The sequence below is a fragment of the Phoenix dactylifera genome, chromosome 14 (genome assembly GCF_051530095.1).
Source record: "Phoenix dactylifera cultivar Ajwa chromosome 14, Ajwa_hap1_PhDact_Kaust_v1.1, whole genome shotgun sequence".
Classification (NCBI taxonomy): Eukaryota; Viridiplantae; Streptophyta; class Magnoliopsida; order Arecales; family Arecaceae; genus Phoenix; species Phoenix dactylifera.
Genome location: NC_143203.1, coordinates 26,234,217 through 26,255,683, shown reverse-complemented (window position 1 = coordinate 26,255,683; position 21,467 = coordinate 26,234,217). Strand labels below are relative to the sequence as shown.

Here is a 21,467-nt window from a genome sequence, read left to right as displayed (position 1 = left end):
TCAAGGAACCCAAATAATACTTTCCGACTAGCCATTTTGGATGAGATCTTGGGTTGTTGTAAATGGTATCAGAGCGGACCCGGCCCATAACCTATGTGGACTAGGGAACACTGCAGCACGGATCCATTAGGACTGACCACGGGCCAATCGTAGTGTTTGTGATTTGATTTGAATAGATATGAACCCTTAGCCTGACGAGGACATCAAAACTTGAACGAAGGGAGTATGTGAGGGCCCGTGCGGGCGTGTGTTTAGTCCCACATCGGTTATTCGCTGGATAGATCTTGAGTACTTATACAGGATCAAGGAACTCAAATAATACCTTTCGGCTAGCCATTTTGGATGAGGTTCTGGGTTGTTACAATAAGAATTTCAATAATATCATGATAATTTGTATTATTAAAATTATATAAATATTATTATTGTATAATTATGGAAGAGAGAAAAGAAGGTGATGGCAGCCATTCAAGGCTGCAACCATAGCTTGCATGTTGGAATATAGTCACTTTTGGCTGCATTTCTATACGCAGCAAAAAGGTCTTAGGGTGCAACCCATTTGCCAGCATCTCGTCCAATTACAAGTAATCAAATACCAGCATTTTACCTCGGCAACTAAGATGCAGCATCTAAGGCCAGATGCAAGCAACCAAATAACCCCTAAATCACTTTAGGAAGAATAATAGAAGCAACACCTCTCAACTTCTGAACAGACACATTGATATTAACTGAAACTACATGGTCATCAAATATTTAACTTAGCTAAAGGAAAGTAATGAGCAATAAATATGACATCCATATATGCACAAACAAAGAAGACAAACATGGATCATGTTTCTGAACACTACCCCAAGTCCAGACTATTTCATCCAAATTAATTTACAAACCAAAAGATGATGATACTAGCATGCTAAGACGATCCGTCATCAGTTTTAGTTGCAAAATAGCCTGAGACCCAGCAGGTCAATTCCTTCCACAAAGACCATGGTTCCATACCAGTTACTGCACCATATCAAGAGCCATTATCAGAATATTTCATCTTTTCCTACGAAGGAAACTTATCTGCACCATCTATGAATATATCAACTTACTAAATTATATATATATGACAATGAATAAATCTAGGAAAATGACAACGAAGGCAGAAAATGACAAATATATTTACTGACATGCAAATTTAGCAAAACAACAGAGCATCGTAAGGAAAATACTCATGAGATCACATAATTTCAGAAGAGGTCATTAGAAGTTGCCCTGCAAACGTACATGGTTTTGAAATAACAAGATACTACTCTATTCTTGAACAACAAATCTTTTGAAGGTGATGGAGACGAGCTTTGTTATCAGTTCTCTAAGCTTTTGCATACCAAACTCAGCATTGGTGGCAAATTTACCTCCCTTTTGTGCATCTTCATAACTTAGATTTTGTGCTGAGTATATTTTGGGTGGGCCCGTTAAAAAACTCTCCAGTCTGAATGCTGTATGAACTCTATTCAAACATTTGAGAATGATTCTTCGTCTTGCAAAGGCAGCAACCATGCAAGCTTTTAGCTGAATTATCCAAATTGTCTAGTATTTTCGCATCAAATTTCCAAAGGTAATTGGTAAGGTCAGGTTGGCTTTCATGTTAAGCCCTCCTAAGCAAACAGATTTGTGGATGGTGAAAGTTTGCATTGCTTGTCCAAGGGCAAAAGCAATTATGGTGGTCAGTAATAATCGGCCGAGTAAAGGTGGCTTTGAGAGAATAAACAGTAAAATTGGTCAATAATGAAATTATGAGTTGGTGAACCCACAGTTTATTTTTATAAGAAGCTCTTTTTTGTGCAGGGGAACGGGTGAAGTGACATGGTGTGGAGGACAAATAGGATCTTTCACTTTGGCAAGACATGAACCCAACAAAACCCTACAAAAATTGCCTCTGTCCATTATGAATATTTACAACCAAACAACCAAAAACAAGCCAATGCTGTAACTAAATTCAATTAGAATGCTGGATGCTAACTAAATTGGTTATTCCAAACCAAGTTCAGATTGGTTCGAGACTGAGTTAGGTTGTGTACTTTACCAATATTCAGAACTTACACCACTGCTGTAGTTTCTTTATCAGGCATAAATCTAAGCAATTGAATTTTATTTCTTACTGTAATTCCACTGCCTGATCATTCTGAGCAATACTGATACCTGTTGGTTTCTTTCTATTCTTTTAAAATTGGGCGTTCCTCTTATCAGGGTTTGGAAGCTTTTGCCAGAGTAATGGTCCCTGCAAAACTAGAGTTCATTTGACCCATCCAGCCATTTTTCCACAAGTAAATGATATATTAAGACTATAAAAGAATTATATCCAGAATAAAAGATCTCATCTTGCCTGTCTGGAGTTAGTTTTGAGTAAACTACTGGAAAGTTTATTTTCTTCCATTTTTCTACAAATAAGTAAGGAAGCTTCTTTGGTTACAACTTACTACCATAGTTATTTGGTTTTATTGAGCTATCCAAACCCAAAGCAAAGCAATTCTTTTAATTTGTTTGCATAAGTCATTGAATATAGAAGAGGCTGTAGACATGATTACATATTTGTTCTATTTCTGTGGTACACTTTCTTAGAGGATCTAGAATGGACTTGTTGCAGCATCATTCTAAGGATTGGATAAGAATTGCTTTTATATAATTGCATAACGCAAGGTCTGACCAGGAATAATTAACACATTAATACCTGAATGAGAAAAGATATTCAAAGTAATTCTACATAGCAGAAGACCAGTCAGGAAGAGCTTTTACCTGAAATGAAGAAAAACTAGCAGGAATAGGCCCATAATCATTCAACTCGAGATATCCCCATTATGGAACTGGCAAAGAAGATTCATGCTAATATAAATAGAGCCAGAAATTTATATGAAACCAGATGAATCAAGGGTATTGGAATGATGAAGAGAAAATTGATATCACCAGCAGAATAATGATCTCTAAAATAACATAATTATTTATTGGGAGAATATGATTTTGGTGACCATTCATATATAGTTTACTAAGAATAAACAAGGAGCTCACATATATCTGGTGGTTAAACAAAAGCAGCTAGGCAGTTCTAAAATTTTCAATATGGAATGCTGATTTATATTGATACAGAGGTTCATTATAATATACAAGACCAACCTCATTGGAGAATGATTAAGAGAAAACATGCTAAAACTCAATGCGACACCAGAAAAGATCGCTTTTTTAAACTTTAGAGGTCAACTTTATATTACAATTTCCCAAGGCATATGAAGTCCAAGATAGATTTAGCGGATACTGCAGTTTATGCAAGAAATACATCTGCACGACCTAATAGCAATTCAAGACTAAGATATAAAAAATCTTATAGATGACAAAATTTGTTTGACAAGGGAAAATAAACAGCTCATGCTAAATCAATCAACCTAAAGAAGAACAGAACCCCAATGCTACCACACAAAATACCATGAGGAACACTAGCTTGGAGAAGCTCAGGTATGATGGCTATTTCTCTAATGAACATGCAGTTTACAAAAACAGCAAACACGAGGGAGTGATGTGTGATGTGTTGAACACAGTGACAAAGTTTGGGGAGGAAAAACTAACTGGGATGATCAAGGTACAGAAACAGAACTAGCTACTTCTATTACCACCAAGTATACCAATTCAGAGACATGCCTCCTACTTAAATCAGATTAATACGAGTATGACTAATCAAGCTTTAGACATAAGCTTATGAGCTATTATATTTACTTCATCAGGAGTAAAGTTGCAATTACAATAGAAATAATACCTCATGATGCTACCACTAGTTATATAGGGACTACAATGTTCATACTTGTATGCATGGGTTTGATAGCTACAATGCTCCCCTAACACTTTATCTTCAATTACCTTTTGGCATGCCATTTCTTAAAAGAAATGCCAGAACCGACAAAAGTTATTAGACTATACAAAATTTATTAGACTACTCTAAATTCCTTGATCATAGGATTTAAGCATTTGATACACCTGTCACATTTACATCAATATTTCCCGTGCTGATTAACTTCATGACTATATCTATATCCACTTTCCTACTTGTGTGAGATACTCTATCAAGAGATGATTTTTGAACATGTGAAAGTACTCAAGAAACGGGGCATTATCCAGGAGACTTAATTATCAATACATTATCTATCTAATAATGGAAGCACAAGGTTAACACCTTATCCTTAGTATAGCTACGCAACATTAACATATTTTTTTGGTAAACATAAGCATCGGCAAATGAAAGTTGCCTACATGTATTTATGATTTGTAAAATGCAAAATTATCTCGGGCTTCATTCATAGATTTAATAAAGATAAGGAATTAAAACAGGATACCTGAGGTTGCATATAGTTCATGACCTGAGAAGATCCTTGCTGACCAATCTGCTGATTTCATATACAAATCAAATTTGGGAATATCCATGAGGATAATGAAATCTTCCAGAAAGAAAATAATTCAGAGAACAAGTGATACCCCTTGGGTACTTGGACCAGGTTGAGCTCCACCTTGAGGACCTACTGCATCTCTCCTAGCAGAGTTGTCTCCACCTTTTGCAGATACCTTACTATCACCCTGCCAAATTACTCAAAATTCCATAATTCAAACACAGACTCCCTAGGATACATATGATAGTCTTGAACCCATTCCATACATGAAGGCAAATTCCAATACTGATTGATCATTGAAATTGATATCCATTTCTGGTATAAAGAGGTACGAATGTTAGTTGATCTTTAGCAATATCAATGACATGTTTGAATGACCAACTAGGTCACCCATGTGGTGTCATCCACACAAGTGAGAATGTGTGGCGAGATGAAGTGGAAGGCCAAGTAGATGCAGGGATTCTGCATTTTCAATTTTCATGATATCATCAGTCTCAAGGGTTGCCATATCGGTTGGTACCGTATCATACTGGTACGCAGTCTCATACTGTATCAACACTCGGTACATCTCGCCGTCTTGTACCATACCAATGTACCGACATTGTAATAAGATGGTACTGGTATGGGTCCAATACGAAGATGACAAACCTTGATCAGCACCTTTACATATGAAACCCTCAATCCCAAAAAAGTCAGGTTGGGGAAGTACTGGTCTTCTTCAACCCCTCTCTACTTAGCAACTCTTGCCCTCCCGCACGCATGGAAAACATCTCATTGATAGGGTGAGGGCAGGGCCGGCTCGGGCCTTAGGCGACTGAGGCGGTCGCCTAAGGCCCCCGGCCTAGGAAAGGCCCCCTCCCCATCGCACAGTTTTTTTTTTTGTTTAATTAATGCATAGTTTTCAGCCTTTCCCATCCGAAAGCTACCTTATAGAGTCATAGTTGGGCAGTGGGCGACGGCTACCGGGCTACGCCGCTACAGTCCATCCCCTTCGGCTTCTCCCCGACGACAGACTGGCTAGGCCCTGGGCAACGGCTACGGCAATTGACAAATGACAAGCAATGGCATTTCCTCCCCCCTTCTCTCCTCCCTTCTCAGTTCTTTGCTGGGGCTTTCTTTTTTATTGCTGAACCTTCTCCGGTTCTCGGTAGTCCTCTCCAGGCTCCACCGCAGCACCGCTCTATCTCTCCTCACTGTCCTCGACTTCTCCGAGGCTCCAAGCCTCCTACCTCCGGGCTCCGGCCTCCGGCCTCCTCGGCTAGTCGGCTCTGCTCTAAAGTCCACTGTCCTCGGTCCTCCTCCGTTCGCCGTCCTCGGATCTCCCCGTCGAGCCGACACTCCGCAGTCCGCACTCGGCCGAAGAGGGATCAGGGAGGTGGCGTCGCCGGCGTGATGGCGTCTCTTCTCCTTCCCGGCCCTCCGCCCTCTCCAGGTGAGCTTCCAACTTCCGGATCCGATTTTTTTTTTTATTTTGAGACTTTGGTGTTCTGTCTTCCGTCTTCCGAGTTCCGATTGACTTTTGGAGCCAACCAAGGGGCAAGGGGCTGGGGACTCCGGGATCCAGCGAGAAGGATTTTTGGGTCAGGAAGACAGGAGCCTTCCGGTTTTCTTTTTTTTTTTTGCTGCCGAGAAGGATTTTTTTTTTTTTGTTGTATAATTTTTGGAGGAGGAAGGGGATTTGGATCATGTTTCACCTTCTTTAGGCTTCCAGGATGATGTAATCTATGTGAGAAATAACACTTTTCTAAACGAATTGGGTCCGGTACCATGATTGAGTTGTCTGCCATATGTTTGTTATAATGCCCAGATTTATGTTTGTTCTTCTTTTTTTTTCTTTTCATGTTTGTTCTTCCATTTTTTTTCTTTTCCTGCTGCTCTGGTGGGCTCTGACACCCAAGTCAGGAAGGTTTTGCTCCTTGGAAAAAAAAAGCTAAGTTTACAGACATGAAGGCTTTGGTGTAAGCCCGTGGAATCCTTCTATTGTTACCCATCAATTTGTTTCTGTTAGAGTTTTCAATTTGGTTAATGCCAGAGTTTTCGGTGGGATACTCTTCTCTTCTCCAAAGTGGAGCTTTATTACTTTTTTTTAAAATAAAATGGTGTTAGTCTGTAATGGGTTTATAATTTCTAGGAGACATCTTGGGTTGCAGGTTTCTGGTGATGGCTAATGGGATGGCTGCAGGTTATAGTCTAATCCAGGGGCCAGGAGGTGAGGTCTGTGGTGACCATGATAAAAGGAAGTGTTCTCTTCAACAAGGCCTTGGCTTGGGCTATCTTCTAATATGATCTGGTATATTGTAAATTCTTTGGGGCAGGGCCTCTTCACATACATTGGAAAGCATTTGTGGTGTAGATGAATGCACATAGCTAGGTTGTTAAAGGGTGCTGAAAGATTTAGATTTCTAAACACTAATAGCTAAGCATAAATGGACCCTATTCTCATAGCTTTTCACTACTTGTAAGCACTGATTTCGGAACATCTAATAGCTATTATTTTTAAATGAATTTTTAAAATATTTTGCATTTATTAAAAAAATATTTTTTTTTAAAAAAAGGCCTTTTTTAATGAGTTCGCCTTAGGCCCCCAATTGTATTGAGCCGCCCCTGGGTGAGGGCCTCCCATTTGATGTGAACATATATGCACAAGAATCAAATACGAGCTTGTAGAAGAGGAAAAAAAAGATGAAAAAAAGAAACTCGTGGCTCATCAGTTTGTTGATGCCAATCTGGATGATTAAAAATATCTGCTTGAGGCTGTATTTAATAGGAATAAGGAATTTTTAGCCCTTGGCATCAGAACAGATAAATAGAAATGTAGATTACCAGTATATATGTGAATTTAGATTTCATTTTACACCCTTAACCACATTCTAATGAAATAACATTTATATGATCAATTTCTCATTGAAATTCAATTTGGAGATGTTACTTGTACATGTAATCAACTAAACATAAATATGGACGTTAAAACAAAATGCAAATATTGTTTTGTTTACCAACATTTGTTTACCAACCACTCAGCAGGTTATAGCTATTAATGGTATCATTCCTGATATGTAATGATGCATCACAGAGTAGAGCATTAAAGACGTCAAAAGCATGCATAAAAGTAAACATACACATAGCAAAGAAATCAGAAAAAGGAAAAGTTATTACCTCCATCTGGAACATGACATCCGCCCCGAAACCCATGCAAAAGAAACGAATAACAAACAAAAGTCTTATCAGCCCAATGAAGACAAAAGAAATCACTAGAAACCCGATGAGATCTCACAAATCTCAGCTCGTAACTAAACTATAAAATTCTGAAACCAAATTTTATCAGCCAAAATATGAGAAAAATATCATACTCAAAGAAATACCTCTCTATATTTCTGCAGGTACAATTTCAGCGGCTCGATGTAATCCTCGAAACCCAACGTCGCCATCGCCCAGAGCAAATCATCACCATTGATCGTCTTCCTCTTCTCCCTCTGGCATTTATCGCTCGCCCTGCACCACCGAATCATTTCAACGACAAAACAAAATTAATTTATTGTATATACCTATACATCTATAGGGAGAGAAAGAGAAGCGAAAGATCTGAACTCGCTGGTGATGAAGCTGATGAACTCGGAGACGCACTCCTGGACGGTCTCCTTGGCGTCCTTGGCGATCTTGCCGTTGGCGGGGAGGGCCTTCTTCATGATGCGGCTGATGTTGGCGATGGGGAGGAAGCGATCCTGCTCGCGGACGTTGGATCGGGGGCTCTGCTCGCCGCCGCTCTCGTGGCTGCCTCCGCCGCCACCGGGGCTCGCCGGCGCCTCCGCCATCGACCGGAAAACCCTGGATCCACGGTCAACATCGCCGGAGATCAGCGTCAACCCTAGCGGCAGGAGAAACCCTAGCGAAATAGGCGGGAAGCGTCCTTTCGTTACCTGAGATTCGAGCGTTCGGATTGGTCGGGGGCGATTTGTATTTGGTGCGCGCGCAGCGGGGGAAAAGAGAGAGAAAGAGAGAGATGGGATGGGATCTGGGGGAGGGATGGGAAGAGGAGAAAGAGGGATCGGACGCTGGAGAAGAGTGGAAGGAGGAGACGACTGGGATGAAAAGAGGAGAGAGAGGTTTGGTTATCTGAACCGTCCGTTCGGGTTCGGTCCGTCCCGGTTTGCCAAGGGCCCTCCTTCGCCGACCTTGGTGCCCTCTAATAGGAGCAGCACGGTTAGCCAAACCCACTTTAAACATGGTAGATGAGCTGGATTCTGTGCTTCCTGTTAGAAATATACTGCTTATAAATTATTATATTTTTATTTTTATAAAAATATTATAAATAAATAATTTATTAGAATAAAATTGGAAGATTGAAAACAACTTATTAGGTTTGACGTGTGTAATATATATTGTCCTAAAAACGCCTTCTACATACAGGTTTGCGGTGATCTAGTCTCAAAGTACAATAATACGGCTTAACTCGATCATTTTCTAATGAGCACGATCGATATGGAGGTTTAATCCAACCAGCTTATTCAGATGCCCAAAATATAAAAAAAGATAGAAAGCAGAAGGTTGAATGGTGAAAGATCTCTCCAAAAAACTCTTATAAGAGAAATCGAATTATTTTTGAATTATAGACTCTATCCATAAAACAGAAGAGACGTGATAATTTTGAAGATACATAATATTTCAAAAAATACCGTATCTTTTCGAAACCAACGTTCTCTTTTGAAGAGCAATGACTCTTCTCATCTCAAAAAAATAAAAAATATTTAAAGCATTTAAAACATCTAAAGTTTAGATTTTTTTATAATTTTTAAAAACTTAAATTTTTATGAGATTGTTGAAGTTTTAATTAAAAATAGATTTATTATTTTTTAAAAAATTAAAACTCCAACACTTCCCTCCTCCTCCATGTCCCTCCCCTAAAAACCGAGAGCACTCGTCCTCAACTTTCTCTCGGCCACCGCCGCCGATGGCCATACTAGCTTCTCCCTCCCTCTTTAGCCGCCGCTACCGATGCCGTTACCATCACCTCCTCCTTCCCTCTACAAGGCTCGAACACAGATGCCGCCACCATCCCTAATCTTCTCTCCAGCCGTCGCCACCATACTAGCTTCGCCCTTACACCCCCCCCCCCCCCCCCACCCCGGAGACCGAAGCCACCACCGGCACCACCGGCCGCTCTTCAACTCCCTTGGCGATCAGAAAGTGTGCCGCCGGCCGACCTTCCTTCCCTCCCTCCCACGACTGAAGGCGTGATGCAGGCAATATGGTAAGAGGACCACGAAACTCAGTTCAAGGATGCCGTTAGTATGGAGTGGTCAAGGAGGCTCCTTCACTGGTTCTCCCTCTTTCCTTAACAATATATCAAAGGGCAAGCAAATGGTGACCAGTCTATCAAACTCTTCTACCGAGTTAGTTAAGCAAAAGCGAGGCAAGGGCTCAATAAAGCAACCTTAACCAGGCATCCTTCATCAAGAATGCTTGCACATGTTGTACGCACTATTAGAGTGCTAAAATAATACGAAAGTTCTATTTCACATTTCCTACAGTTTTCACCCAAATCTTGATTTATCTGTCATCTTTCTCAACATTTCCATCAACATTCTGGCATCCCTTCACAGTAATCCAGAATCTACTTGCAGATAGCTTAAAACATCACTTAAATTCGCTATCACTGCTATATTCAACAATTACCAAATGAATATATCTCACTCTGTTCTTTCCTAGTTTACTGCAAGTTGACCTCAACAGTCGACTTTTGCACATTTGAAAGAGGGAAACAGATCAAGGAACGCAGGAAAAGAAGATGGTTATAACAACGACCAAGTTTACAAGCCACAAATTAAGAGAAGACTGAGCATATACATTCACATTAGCAATTACGGCAACCAGACCTTCGCAGTCAACAAGTGGAGCTCCAAAAGAATCAAAGCAACAAAAAGAAGGTTACACAAGGATCGAGCAATACTCGGCAACTCTACCTTTCCAACCTATAAATCTTCAAATCAATGAGAATTGAACCATATGATTCAACATAGTACAAAAATATCAGTGTGATGAATTATCACATACTCCCGCCTGCAATTCCACTATCGAATCAAAGCCTAAATCACAAAACACAAGTCTTTCAAATTCAATGATGATGGTCATATAGCAATTTCTTAATCCTATCAAAAAGAATTGAATTCACAAAGGAGTCTCTGAAGAAGGAAATAAAGATATAATACATGAACAGGCAGTTATATACCTACACTTTTCTATAAAGAAGAAAATGACTGCGCAGATCATGCCAACCCATTACCATTAAATAAGTTCATCCAGCACAACCAGATACTGACCAATGTTATCCAAATATGGACTGTGTGCAGAATAACAAGGGTCCAGGTGCTGGTGGCACAGGCCATGCCGGCACATTTAGAAGTCACTTTTTTAATCAAAAATGTTACAAAAATAATAGCTGTCATGCTGACTCATGGTAGGTGCTCATACTCGCATATGGTACATTCCAACCGGCAGAAGCAGGCCCTTGATACACAACTTTTTTATATTATTGGTAACACCGCACTTAAAATCTGTGCAGAAGAATGGCCGTGAATATTACAACCATTGGGGATCTCTCACCCCTCAATTCATACTACATCCTCAACTCACAACCAGTTGAATTTGTATCCCGGACAAACTATATGGCATGTACTAGTCTAAAATGTAAAAGAGCAAGAAATTACTTGGTATTTTTACAAGTAGTCATTAATGCGATGATATAATATACAAAGCATAAAACCAATGTCAGCCTGTAAAATTTAGAAGTAAACGCCAATTTGAACCTAAATCTCAGTTAAGAAAATTCAGCTTCTGAACAGACCAGCTCTCTATAATATACAAAGCATAAAACCAATGTCAGCCTATAAAATTTAGAATTAAATGTCAATTCGCACCTAATTTCCAATGAGGAAAAACAGACCAACTGGCTATAATTCTGACATCTTAGACCATCATAATGTCAGATGTTCTCAAGTAAACTTCTGCAGCATCAGTAGAATCACAAAACTGAAGTTGGTCTAAAAGCTCTAAAATAGATTACCATTTCAACAAGGACATTTCTCTTCTTGATTAGGTCAGCTTACAAATATACAACATGCATTTGCATTGCCCTAAAATATGTTTTCAGCACAGAAAATGGGCAAAGTGGAATTGCTATGCATGAAAAACAAAGATAATACATTGAAGATAATCTAACCAGATTGATTATCCACCTGAACAGCCCTAACAACTGATCCTTTGTCCCCAACTTCATCTTGCATAGTATCTGGCGCAACTCCATTTTCTGCTTTATCTAGGGAAAAAACAATGGTTTGATGAGAAAGAATAATTCAAAAGCTGAATAACTTTACCAACTAAAAACAAGGAATTAGATGATAAAAGAATACCTGGGACCTCTAAGTTGACACCTTCAGTGGGTACTGCATCATTTTTGTCTTGTGTGGCAGTATTAGGATAACTGTTGCCTGGAATCTCTAAGCTGCCATCTTCAGTAGGTGCTGCATCATTTTTGCCTCGTGTGGCAGTACTTGGAGAAGTATTAGATGGGACCTCTAAGCTGCCATATTCAATTGGTGCTGCATCATTTTTATCTTGTGTGGAATTATTTGGAGAAGTAATGCCTGGAACCTCTAAGCTGCCATCTTCGATTGGTGCTGAATTATTTTTTTCTTGTGTGGTATTTGGATAAATATCATCTGGGACCTCTAAGTTGCCACCTTCAGCGGGTACTGCATCATTTTTATCTTGTTGTGTAGGATCTGCAGAAGTTCTACCTGGAACGTCTATGTTGCCACCTTCAATGCGTACTGCATCATTTTCATTATGCAGTATGATATTTGGAGAACTATCTGGAAACTCTAAATTGCCACCTTCAGTGGGCACTGCATCATTTTTGTCTTGTGGTGTGGTATTTGGGGAAACATCACCTGGAACCTCTAAGTTGCCACCTTCAATGAGTACTGCATCGTTTTTGATTTGTGGTGTGGTATTTGGTGAAGCATCACCTGGAATCTCTGAGTTGCCACCTTCAATGGATACTGCATCATTTTCGCCTTGTGGTGTGGTATTTGGAGAAGCATCACCTGGAACCTCTGAGTTGCCGCCTTCAAGGGGTACTGCATCATGTTTGCCAGATATAGTATTTGGAGAAGCATCACCTGGAACCACTAATTTGCCACATTCAATTGCTCCTGCATCATTTTTGCCTTGTGATGTGGTGTTTGGAGAAGCACTAGGTGTTGATGGCAAGTATCTAAGACGATAGCTAACAAGGGCTGGCCCAAAAATGCTATATTTTCCTGCACTACGGAAAGCTATTTCAGCATCAGCACGTTTCTTGAAGACTACTTTGACATGATTTGTCTTCCTTTGAACTTCTGTTTCTGCTTCCTTCAGGGGCCCATAGCAACTGAAAATCCTAATGAGATCCATTTCAGAAGGTAAAGAACTTGATCCATTAAAGCTCAAAATCAATGCAGTTGGTGTACGCTCGTCCACAATTTTTTCTTCCAAACTGATTACCGATCTTTCTGTTGTCGATGCTTGTTTCATTTTAGGACTGATCGTTCCAACCTGCAAATGTTGTGCAGTACCCAACACACAGTCTAATGACAAAGAGATTGATGTTTCCCCTCCAGATTTCCTCCTTTTCCTTTGGCTCCGCATGTGAGCATCTCCTTTCCTTTTAAGATCATTTGTGGAGCTGTTATGGTATATCATGTCAGACCAATAAGAGTCCTGCATATGATCAGGTGTCGACATATCAGAAGAAGGTGAGTGAGAGCTGACTTTTCTTTTCCTACCCCTTTTACCTCCACTTTTCTGAACATGCTTCTTTTCCATAGAACTTGAAACACAAAAATTTCTGAAATCAGTGAAGAAACTGACTATCATTGACAGAAAACTGTATCCCTTCATAGGATCCCTTGCAGCTAAGCACAGCTGTGGCAGCATTTCATCTGGGGAGGAACAGTCCTCTGATATGCCTACCTTTATTCTTGGGTTCTCCACAGCAGTGTGAGCAGACGCCTCAGTATCAACATCAAATCTTCTATGCTCAGCCTTGGAAACATTATTCTGAAATGTTTCACCATGGCACTTAAGGATAGGTCGAGACCCAGTCAGCTGGCTTGCAACTCGACGGATACATTCTCCAATCTTGAAAGAACTACTAGGAGTTGGAGATGGTGACTTGGTAGACAAATCTCCTAAGGAATCAAGCCGTTTTTTCTTACTTTTCTCTGAGTAATCAGAATCAAAATCAATGACCTTGTGTTTCTTTCCAGAAGATGGTAAAATCGAATCACCGTCAACTTTTACCGCAAATTCAATTTTGCCATCATTTGCAAAAGGAGAGACAACACTTTCTTCCATCAGCTCAGATAAATTTTTCTGTTTTTTAGCATCCTCCATCATATGTTTTTCTCTATTGGAGGGCCTCCCTCTGCCTCTCTTGCGCTTCCCAAGATTTAGTTCCATGGGAGTAGGAGTTGAGTGCTCAATGGTATCTTCCCCAACTAATTTACTATCAGAGGGTGAGACCTCAGCATCATTCTCCATCAATCCTCCACCAATTTGGAATACAGGAAGTTCAGGATACCCCTTTGATCGATAAAAGGCTTTCAGCTGAGCCTGAGCTATCACAAGCTCAAGTCTGTTCGCACCTCCGCTTGGTAATTGAGCCAAGGCTTCAATATACTCAAGAAGTCTGTCAGGCTGAAAATAATCGACAACCAGAGACCTGTCAAAAGCAGAGCTACTAACCCCGTCTCGTATACCAGCATTCTCAACCATCTGATACTTAATGTCAGCATAAGCTCCTTCAGGCAGACAAAAACAGGTCATTCCCAATTCTGTCCGCCTAGAGACTTCACCCAGTGCATCATTGACAGCATTTACAAATGTATCTGAACTGCTTTGTTTTTCCATCTGTGAGAAATACGTCTCGAAAGGCTTCAGCTGAGGTTCTTCGCACCAGGCAAAAGTTTTGTCTCCAAAATATGCTACGAGGAAGTTGTCCTTCTTCTGATATTTCATTGCCAAGTCTGATGCATCTGAAGGATCAAAAATTTGGCCAGGCCACCAAGGATGGCTCTTTACTTTACCCCAGACCAAATCAGACATGGAAAAAGTATCCTTGTCTTGAAGAGGAAGGAAGTAGCTAGCATGCTGATCATTTTCAATACTGCAAATCCCGGGCCTTATTCCAACACATTTCACAATTTGCTTGTGAGCTATTTTCGGATGTTCTTGTCCATCAACTTGCACATTTTGCTCAGCAATACCATCTGGACCAGTACCAATATTTGCCACACTATCCACCAGCACAGAGGTCTTCTTATCAGCTTCAGAGTCTTGAGTCAAGTCTCCTTTTTCATGGCACGCCTCAGGCAGAGAAGTTTCATCTTTGAGAATACTGGATTCCATGTCCATATTTTGACATATACCTGGTGAAGATTCTGCTTCATGAACAATTGCATCATCACTCCTGCCAACCAACAAACCAATGGACTGAGGTTCTATCTCTTGATTCCTGCCAGGAATACATTCAACAATTTTCTTTTGTTGAGATACAATAGTCTGAATTTCAGATAGCTTGGAAGCCATTGGTAAACCAGTAGTGACAGCCGATTTTGAATCTTTCAGAGCAGAATCTTTTCTGTACATTAACATTTCACCAAGTGGACAGGTCTCTGAAGTCTGTGAACCAAGTGGACAGGACTCTGAGGTCTCTGCAAACTGTGATTCTAAATCTGAGCATGAATTAGCCGTAGTAATATCTTCTTTATCACCGGTATTCTCATCAACAAGCTGGGTTCCTCTGTTTTCTGATTCCATAAATGTGACATCCAAAACTGAACCACCATCGGCTGTAATAATATTTTTGTCCTTTGCATCCTCATCAGTAGGATGCTTATCTGCATTCAGTGCTTCTGCATGGACAACACTGTTAACCAAGCCTGCTTTTGATTCTGCTGTCAAAATATGTCCGCTGTCCACTGTGTCATCACGAGCATGATTAGAATCTGGATTGTTTACCTTTACACCTGGATCGGCCATGTCTGGATCTTTTATAGCATAATCTGCTTGCTCGATTATAGGATCATCAACAGGCATGGAATCCACCTCCTTTGTTTCTTCCACATGGATAGCGTTGCCTATTTCCTGGTCATTCTGATTTGTATCCACATAAGATGCTTGCGAAACAGAAGCTTCATGAATTCTGTCTTGATCACTGCTCATCAAAGACCCATCAACCCCCTCATCCATGTCTTTTGTTCCAGCAGTACTCTCCACAACTACAAACTGGTTCTGACTGCTGTCTCCCTCTGAAACTTGAAGATTCGCATCAGCCAAACCATGACCTCCCTTCTCAGTCACCAAGCTCTGGTTCTTCTGCAGACAAGACACATCTTGCCTGGTGAGCTCAGTTCCACTAGTCTCCGGAACCTTGTGCTGCACTTGTCCCAAATCTGATATACTCTTCAATCTATCAGCTTCCTCCCCTCCAAGATCAACAGCCGCCTGAGTTTTTGCTGCCCCCAACAGACATCCTAACTCCAGTACATCAGCTTCCAGGTTCTGATCGCCATCCAAAAAATTTTCCATCTCCAACACGGTGGGACCGAGAGCGCCTTGTGCAGCCTCACGTTCCACTACCTCATCAACCACACTCATATCCTTCTGTGGACAGCATACACCTTCCTCAGTGAGTTCAGTTCCATTGCTAACCTCTGCAACCCCAACATGCATTAGTCCCAGATCAGCTATACCCTCCGAGCTATCAGCTTCCACCCTTACAAGAGCAACAGGGACCTGGGTTTTAACAGTCCCCACTCCAAATCCTGCACCGCCAACATTTGCTTCCAGCATCTCATGACCACCCAATTCATTATCTGCTTCCAATGCTATGGAACCCACATCTTCCTCAGGAGCTTGCAGGTGTTCTTCAACCAAATCTTGGTCCCTCACTTCACAATCCAAGTTCTGGTTAGTGATTTGTTCCTTTACGAGTTCATTTCCTTTCCCACACTCCTCCACACATGCTCCATCCACCACATTAATTTCAGATTTCTGTCCACTACCCAATCCATCTTTCATTTCCAAACCCTTAGGATCTAGGACACCCTCTTTAGCTTGAAGTTGCTCATCCACCATATCATGACCCATTACATTGTTTGCTGTGCTCTGCTCTTTCTCTAGGTACGGTTCATCTTCTACCAGGGGTTCAGTTTTATTCCCCGTCTCCATGACATCAACTGTCCCTCCATCATTAGCTTCTTCACCCTCCAAGCCATCAACTTCGACTGCTCCAACTGTACCTCTAGTTGCTGCTTCTGTGGCCCCCATCATACTTCCTGCCTCTTTGACATTTAATTCCAGCTTCTGATCACCACCCAATTCATCTCTTGCCACCAACTCACTTGGACCAACATTGCATTCAATAACTTGAGCCTGCCCATCAACCAAATAACTGCTCCTCTGATCACTCATTGCACTAGCTTTCTTCTCTGGAAAGGCTTCATCTTCCTTCATGGGTTCGGTTCCATTTCTAATCTCCACAACCACCTCCTGGTTTCCTCCCAGATCTGCCATACTCCCCAAGCGTTCTTCTTTGGCCTCTTCAACAGCAATTCCCGTCATGTTCCCAGTCTCCAGCGCATCTGCTCTCAACTCTTGATCACCACTGCGTCCATCTCCCGTCTCCTGCCTTCTGGAGCCAAGATTGCCAACCTCCGTAGCTTGAAAGCACCCGTCAACCAGATCACGCTCCGTCACTTCGTTAGCCATATCACCCTGCTCTTTTTTGACAAAAGCTGCAACTTCTTCCTCCAAAAGCTCAATCCCGGTCCCGCTGCTACTCTCCCCAACCTCAGCCCCTTCAGGAACAACTGCGTCCGAAACTTCCTCAGACCCCGCCACATCTCCTTCCTCTCCGACATCCATATCCGGCTTCCGAGCTGAATCACCGTCACCGGTATCAAGAAATCCTTCTCGGCTTTCCTCTAGGGTTTTTACCATGAATTCTCCTCCCCCTTTCCCACATCCTCCAGGATCTGACGCGGGCTCGGCTTCCACAGCCGTACTGCCTCGTTCTTGGCCGCCTCCAGTGTTCAAGTCTAGGGCCGCGATGTCATCTACAGAAGGGCTCGCAGACATGGAGCGAGAATGAAACCCTGAAAAGACTTCTTTTTTTCCTACAATTGTATGGCGTCTGTGGTACGAAAGACGAGAAACCCTAAGTCCTCGAAACCAACTATACAACAAGAAAAGAAGAAACCAAACCCTACACTAGAATGGAGCTCAAGAAGTGGGGAATTTTGGCGACCAGAAGAACAGAAGAAGAGGGTTCTCTCGCAGGCGTACCTGAATTGTGCCCGTCGCTTCGCCGGCCGACTCGAACTGGAATCAAATCGGGGGAGAAGAGAAGCCGGGTTTTGGTGAGTGGGCACCGGAGAGAGAGGGAGAGGTTTCTTTTAAGGGGAGGGATGGAGGGAGGGAGGGAGACGTTTCCAGGTGCCACCTCGCATCTCCCTTACTTACACAGCTGCAGTCCATAGACTTCGGGATCCGACCACCTAGAGGTATGTTTATGTCCTCCGCGAACTACAACCAGCGAAGAGAGACGGCAGTCCGACATATTATTTATATATTTATATATATATCCGATCCGCCCCAAATCCCAATAAAATCCGTTTAGATTTGCAACAGATTTAAAATTTACAATTAAAATCCACAACAAATTAGGATGGATTTAGAATTTATCCCTTAGGTACCTGTATCCAAATTCGATTATAATATATATATATATATATATATATATATATATATATATATATATATATATATATATTATGAGGAGACTTAAATTCTAACTTTTAAAGACATTTAATCTCTACTTTTACTACTAAAATTAAAAAATCATTTATGATTAGATTATTTATATCTATTTTTAGTTGATATTATTTTTTTATATATAATTTTGAGTGAGATCTCCAATCCAGTCGGACAACTTGATTCGAATAAAAAATAATTAGACAGATTCAGATACTCGACCGAACACATGGATAGTAGAATTTTAAACAGCTTTAGAGATAAGTAAGATAAATTTTATTGGTATTCTACCCGTTACCATTCAGCAAGATGGATTTTTACTTTTTACTACTATTTAGGGCTTTCTTGATTGTGTAAGGGAATGACCTCTAAATATGTTGCTTCTATTTGACTAATTAAAAAAAATAAAAATTGTAAATCTGCACCTCCAGAATCTTAGATATTAATTGTTATCTCTGTAACTTCTAAATATGTTGCTTCTGTTTGTTTAATTGAGAAAGTAAAAATTGCACGGCACAACACATCATTTCTAATAATTTTGGATATTTGATTGATCCGGAGGTACAGAGATATAGTCACCACTAAAATAGGTGATGAGGTTGCCCCCAATTAGTGCATAATCTCTTTTTTATTAAAAATATAAATAATATATATATATATATTATCCATAGATTAAAATATTATTATATTACCAACTATATTCTTAATATTTAAATAATATTGTATGCCATTATATATTGAACAAATTAATTATTATTATATTATTTTTTATTCTAACAATATTTATACAATATTAATTATCATATATAATGGGAATTGACCATGCTCTAGTTGAATAAAATGGTACCAAAGGATTAATTACTTCCTTAATGTCTAATTATATCAATTGATATTTATTATAAAATTACAAAAATAATCATGTATTCCTAAATAAAATAATATTAATTTGTTATCAATATAGTTATTTTATTTGCGTAATAGTTTGTGTATAAACTTGTGAACAAGTACGGAACAAGCAGCAAGCAAAAGGAAAAATTAACCAACGACAACCAGCAATAATCAACAACTTGCAACCTGCTAGCAGATGACAAATGATATAGGCCCTGTTTGGGGGAGCTTTTGGAGGGCCAAAAAGCACTTTCTGGCTCTCCAAAAGTACTTTTAGCTAAAAAATGGTGTTTGGTAAATTTTCTGAAAAGCTGTTTCAGCTTTTGCTGGAAGCTGAAAACAGCTTTTGGGGGGAAGCTCCAATTTGGAGCTTTCCGAAAATGCTGTTTTCAGCTTTTTCGGAAAGCTGTATTTTTGACCAAAATACCTCCATTTAAAAAAAAAAATTTCCTCCCAAAAACCTCTCTCTCATATTCTCACGGTCTCTTCCTCTCCCACCCAACCCCGTTCCCTCTCCCCCGCCGCCGCACCCTCTCCCTCTGCCCCGCCGTCGCACCCCCTCCCTCTCCCCCGCCCCCATGGTGGGGAGGTGCCGAAGAAGAGGAAGACAGGTGATCTTCCCCTTCCCGCGGCTGCCGCCGGCGATGATATCCCCATCACGGAAAGGGACGGTGCCGAAGAAGAAGGAGGTCCCACGGCCCCCCTCCCGCGTCTGCGAGGCCCCGCCGTCGCACCCCCTCCCTCTCCCCCGCCCCCATGGTGGGGAGGTGCCGAAGAAGAGGAAGACAGGTGGTCTTCCCCTTCCTGCGGCCGCCGCCGGCGATGATGTCCCCGTCACGGAAAGGGACGGTGCCGAAGAAGAAGGAGGTCCCACGGCCCCCCTCCCGCGTCTGCGAGGCCCCGCCGTCGCACCCCCTCCCTCTCCCCCTTCCTGCGGCCGCCGGCGGTCACGACCCGCCCCCCTCTCGCGTCCGCCACGGCCCGGCCCGGCGCTGTCGGCCTCGCGGGAGAGCACTTCCCAGGGGGCCCGCCGTGGCCGCCACCGGCCACGACCCGGCCCCCTCCCGCGGCCGCCGCCGGCCGCCGGCCCCCTCCCGCGGCCGCGGCGGCCTGGCCCCCTTCCGGCGCCGCCGGCCGCGCGGGAGGAGAAGAAAGGAGAACGGGGGAGAGGAAGGAAGGAGAAGAAGAGAAGAAAAATAAAGAAAAGAAAAAGAAAAGGAAAAAGAAAAGAAAAGAAAAGAAAATTTAAAAAATAAAATAAATAAATAAATAAATATTTATATAAATGAATGAATGAATAAATAAGATAATAAATAAATATATTTCAACATTATTAATTATTTACACTAATAATTATAATATTTTATACCTTTATTATTGTATTATACTATAAATATTATATTATATTACATTACATTATAATACATTAATATGTTATTTTAAATAATTTAATATTATATTATATTATGAGAAATTAATTTATACTAATAATTATAATATTTTATGTCTTTATTATTGTATTATACTATAAATATAATATATATTATATTATATCATAATACATTAATATGTTATGTTAAATAATTTAATATTATGTTATATTACCAAATATTAATTTACTCTAATAATTATATTACTATTATGCTATATTATAATAATATTATTTTATATTACAAAAATATTATACTATATCGTATATTTATGTATTAATATATGTTATGTTTTATTATATTCTGTTGTATAATACTATGCAATGTCTTTTATGGTAATTTTGTCATACAAAAGTACTTTCCCCGTTTGTTTACCAAACACAAAACAAAGTACCACAACACTTTATGAATGTAGTTACCAAACAGCAAACAGCTTTTTATAACAGCTCTACTTCAGACAGCTCTACTTCCAACAGCTCCACTTCCAACAGCTCTACTGCCAACAGCTCCCCCAAACAGGGCCATAGAACCATCAATTAAATTCTCAACATCAACCAACATTCAAATAACCTGAGTTGCGATCAGCAGAAAAAAATTTGACAAAGAACCATCAGTCAACTTCTCGGCATTAATCAACATACAAACATGCTGATATGCAACCAACTACCAGCAATCAATTTTTTTATCAATGTAGTGCAACCTACCACCTGATATACAAACAAGATAATACACAATTTGTTAACACATACCACCACCAATACAGATATAATACACAATTTGTGGCTTCCGCTCTCGGAGTGATTTCCGGGGGGCCATTTCCACATCCAGAGGACAGATAGATTTAATCAGTCAAAGCTGTTCTCTGTTTGGTGAGCATTTCCATAGTTAG

General features: G+C 40.7%; 2 protein-coding genes across 5 annotated transcripts; both read right to left on the bottom strand.

Moving 5' to 3' along the window:
* Positions 1-700: 700 nt before the first annotated feature.
* LOC103718134 (nuclear transcription factor Y subunit B-1-like) lies at positions 701-8,456 on the bottom strand. Its single transcript, XM_008806813.4, has 8 exons — positions 8,324-8,456; positions 7,995-8,231; positions 7,769-7,898; positions 7,563-7,568; positions 4,495-4,593; positions 4,356-4,403; positions 2,773-2,840; positions 701-999 (listed from the first exon to the last, which is right to left on the bottom strand). Exons 2-7 carry the CDS (start codon positions 8,216-8,218, stop codon positions 2,814-2,816), a joined length of 534 nt encoding a protein of 177 aa, XP_008805035.1. The 5' UTR covers positions 8,219-8,231; positions 8,324-8,456; the 3' UTR covers positions 701-999; positions 2,773-2,813.
* A 59-nt stretch (positions 8,457-8,515) lies between these two features.
* Positions 8,516-18,061, bottom strand: LOC103718133 (uncharacterized). Of its 4 annotated transcripts, none has more exons than XM_039132436.2 (4): positions 17,793-18,061; positions 11,813-17,640; positions 11,639-11,718; positions 8,516-8,656 (listed from the first exon to the last, which is right to left on the bottom strand). In XM_039132436.2, the coding sequence occupies exons 2-4, from the start codon at positions 17,583-17,585 to the stop codon at positions 8,516-8,518; spliced, it is 5,994 nt and encodes a 1,997-aa protein (XP_038988364.1). In that variant the 5' UTR covers positions 17,586-17,640; positions 17,793-18,061. The 4 variants fall into 4 exon arrangements, with proteins under 4 accessions (XP_038988364.1, XP_038988365.1, XP_038988366.2 ...); XM_039132438.2 differs by lacking the exon at positions 8,516-8,656 and adding an exon at positions 10,169-10,489 and having other exon boundaries at positions 11,623-11,718; XM_039132439.2 differs by lacking the exon at positions 8,516-8,656 and adding an exon at positions 10,169-10,489.
* Positions 18,062-21,467: the final 3,406 nt, after the last annotated feature.

Bases quoted from the DNA above. Each gene is read 5' to 3' on its own strand.
- LOC103718134 (XM_008806813.4), bottom strand. From the start codon at position 8,218: ATGGCGGAGGCGCCGGCGAGCCCCGGTGGCGGCGGAGGCAGCCACGAG. The intron at 7,899-7,994 runs GTTCAGATCTTT...TCGGTGGTGCAG, and splicing joins ATCAGCTTCATCACCAGCGA to GGCGAGCGATAAATGCCAGA. The intron at 4,404-4,494 runs GTATCACTTGTT...TGAAATCAGCAG, and splicing joins CTGGTCCAAGTACCCAAGGG to ATTGGTCAGCAAGGATCTTC.
- LOC103718133 (XM_039132436.2), bottom strand. From the start codon at position 17,585: ATGTCTGCGAGCCCTTCTGTAGATGACATCGCGGCCCTAGACTTGAAC. The intron at 11,719-11,812 runs GTATTCTTTTAT...TTTTTTCCCTAG, and splicing joins TGTCAACTTAGAGGTCCCAG to ATAAAGCAGAAAATGGAGTT. The intron at 8,657-11,638 runs GTGGATAATCAA...TATTTCTAACAG, and splicing joins CAGTTGTTAGGGCTGTTCAG to GAAGCACAGAATCCAGCTCA.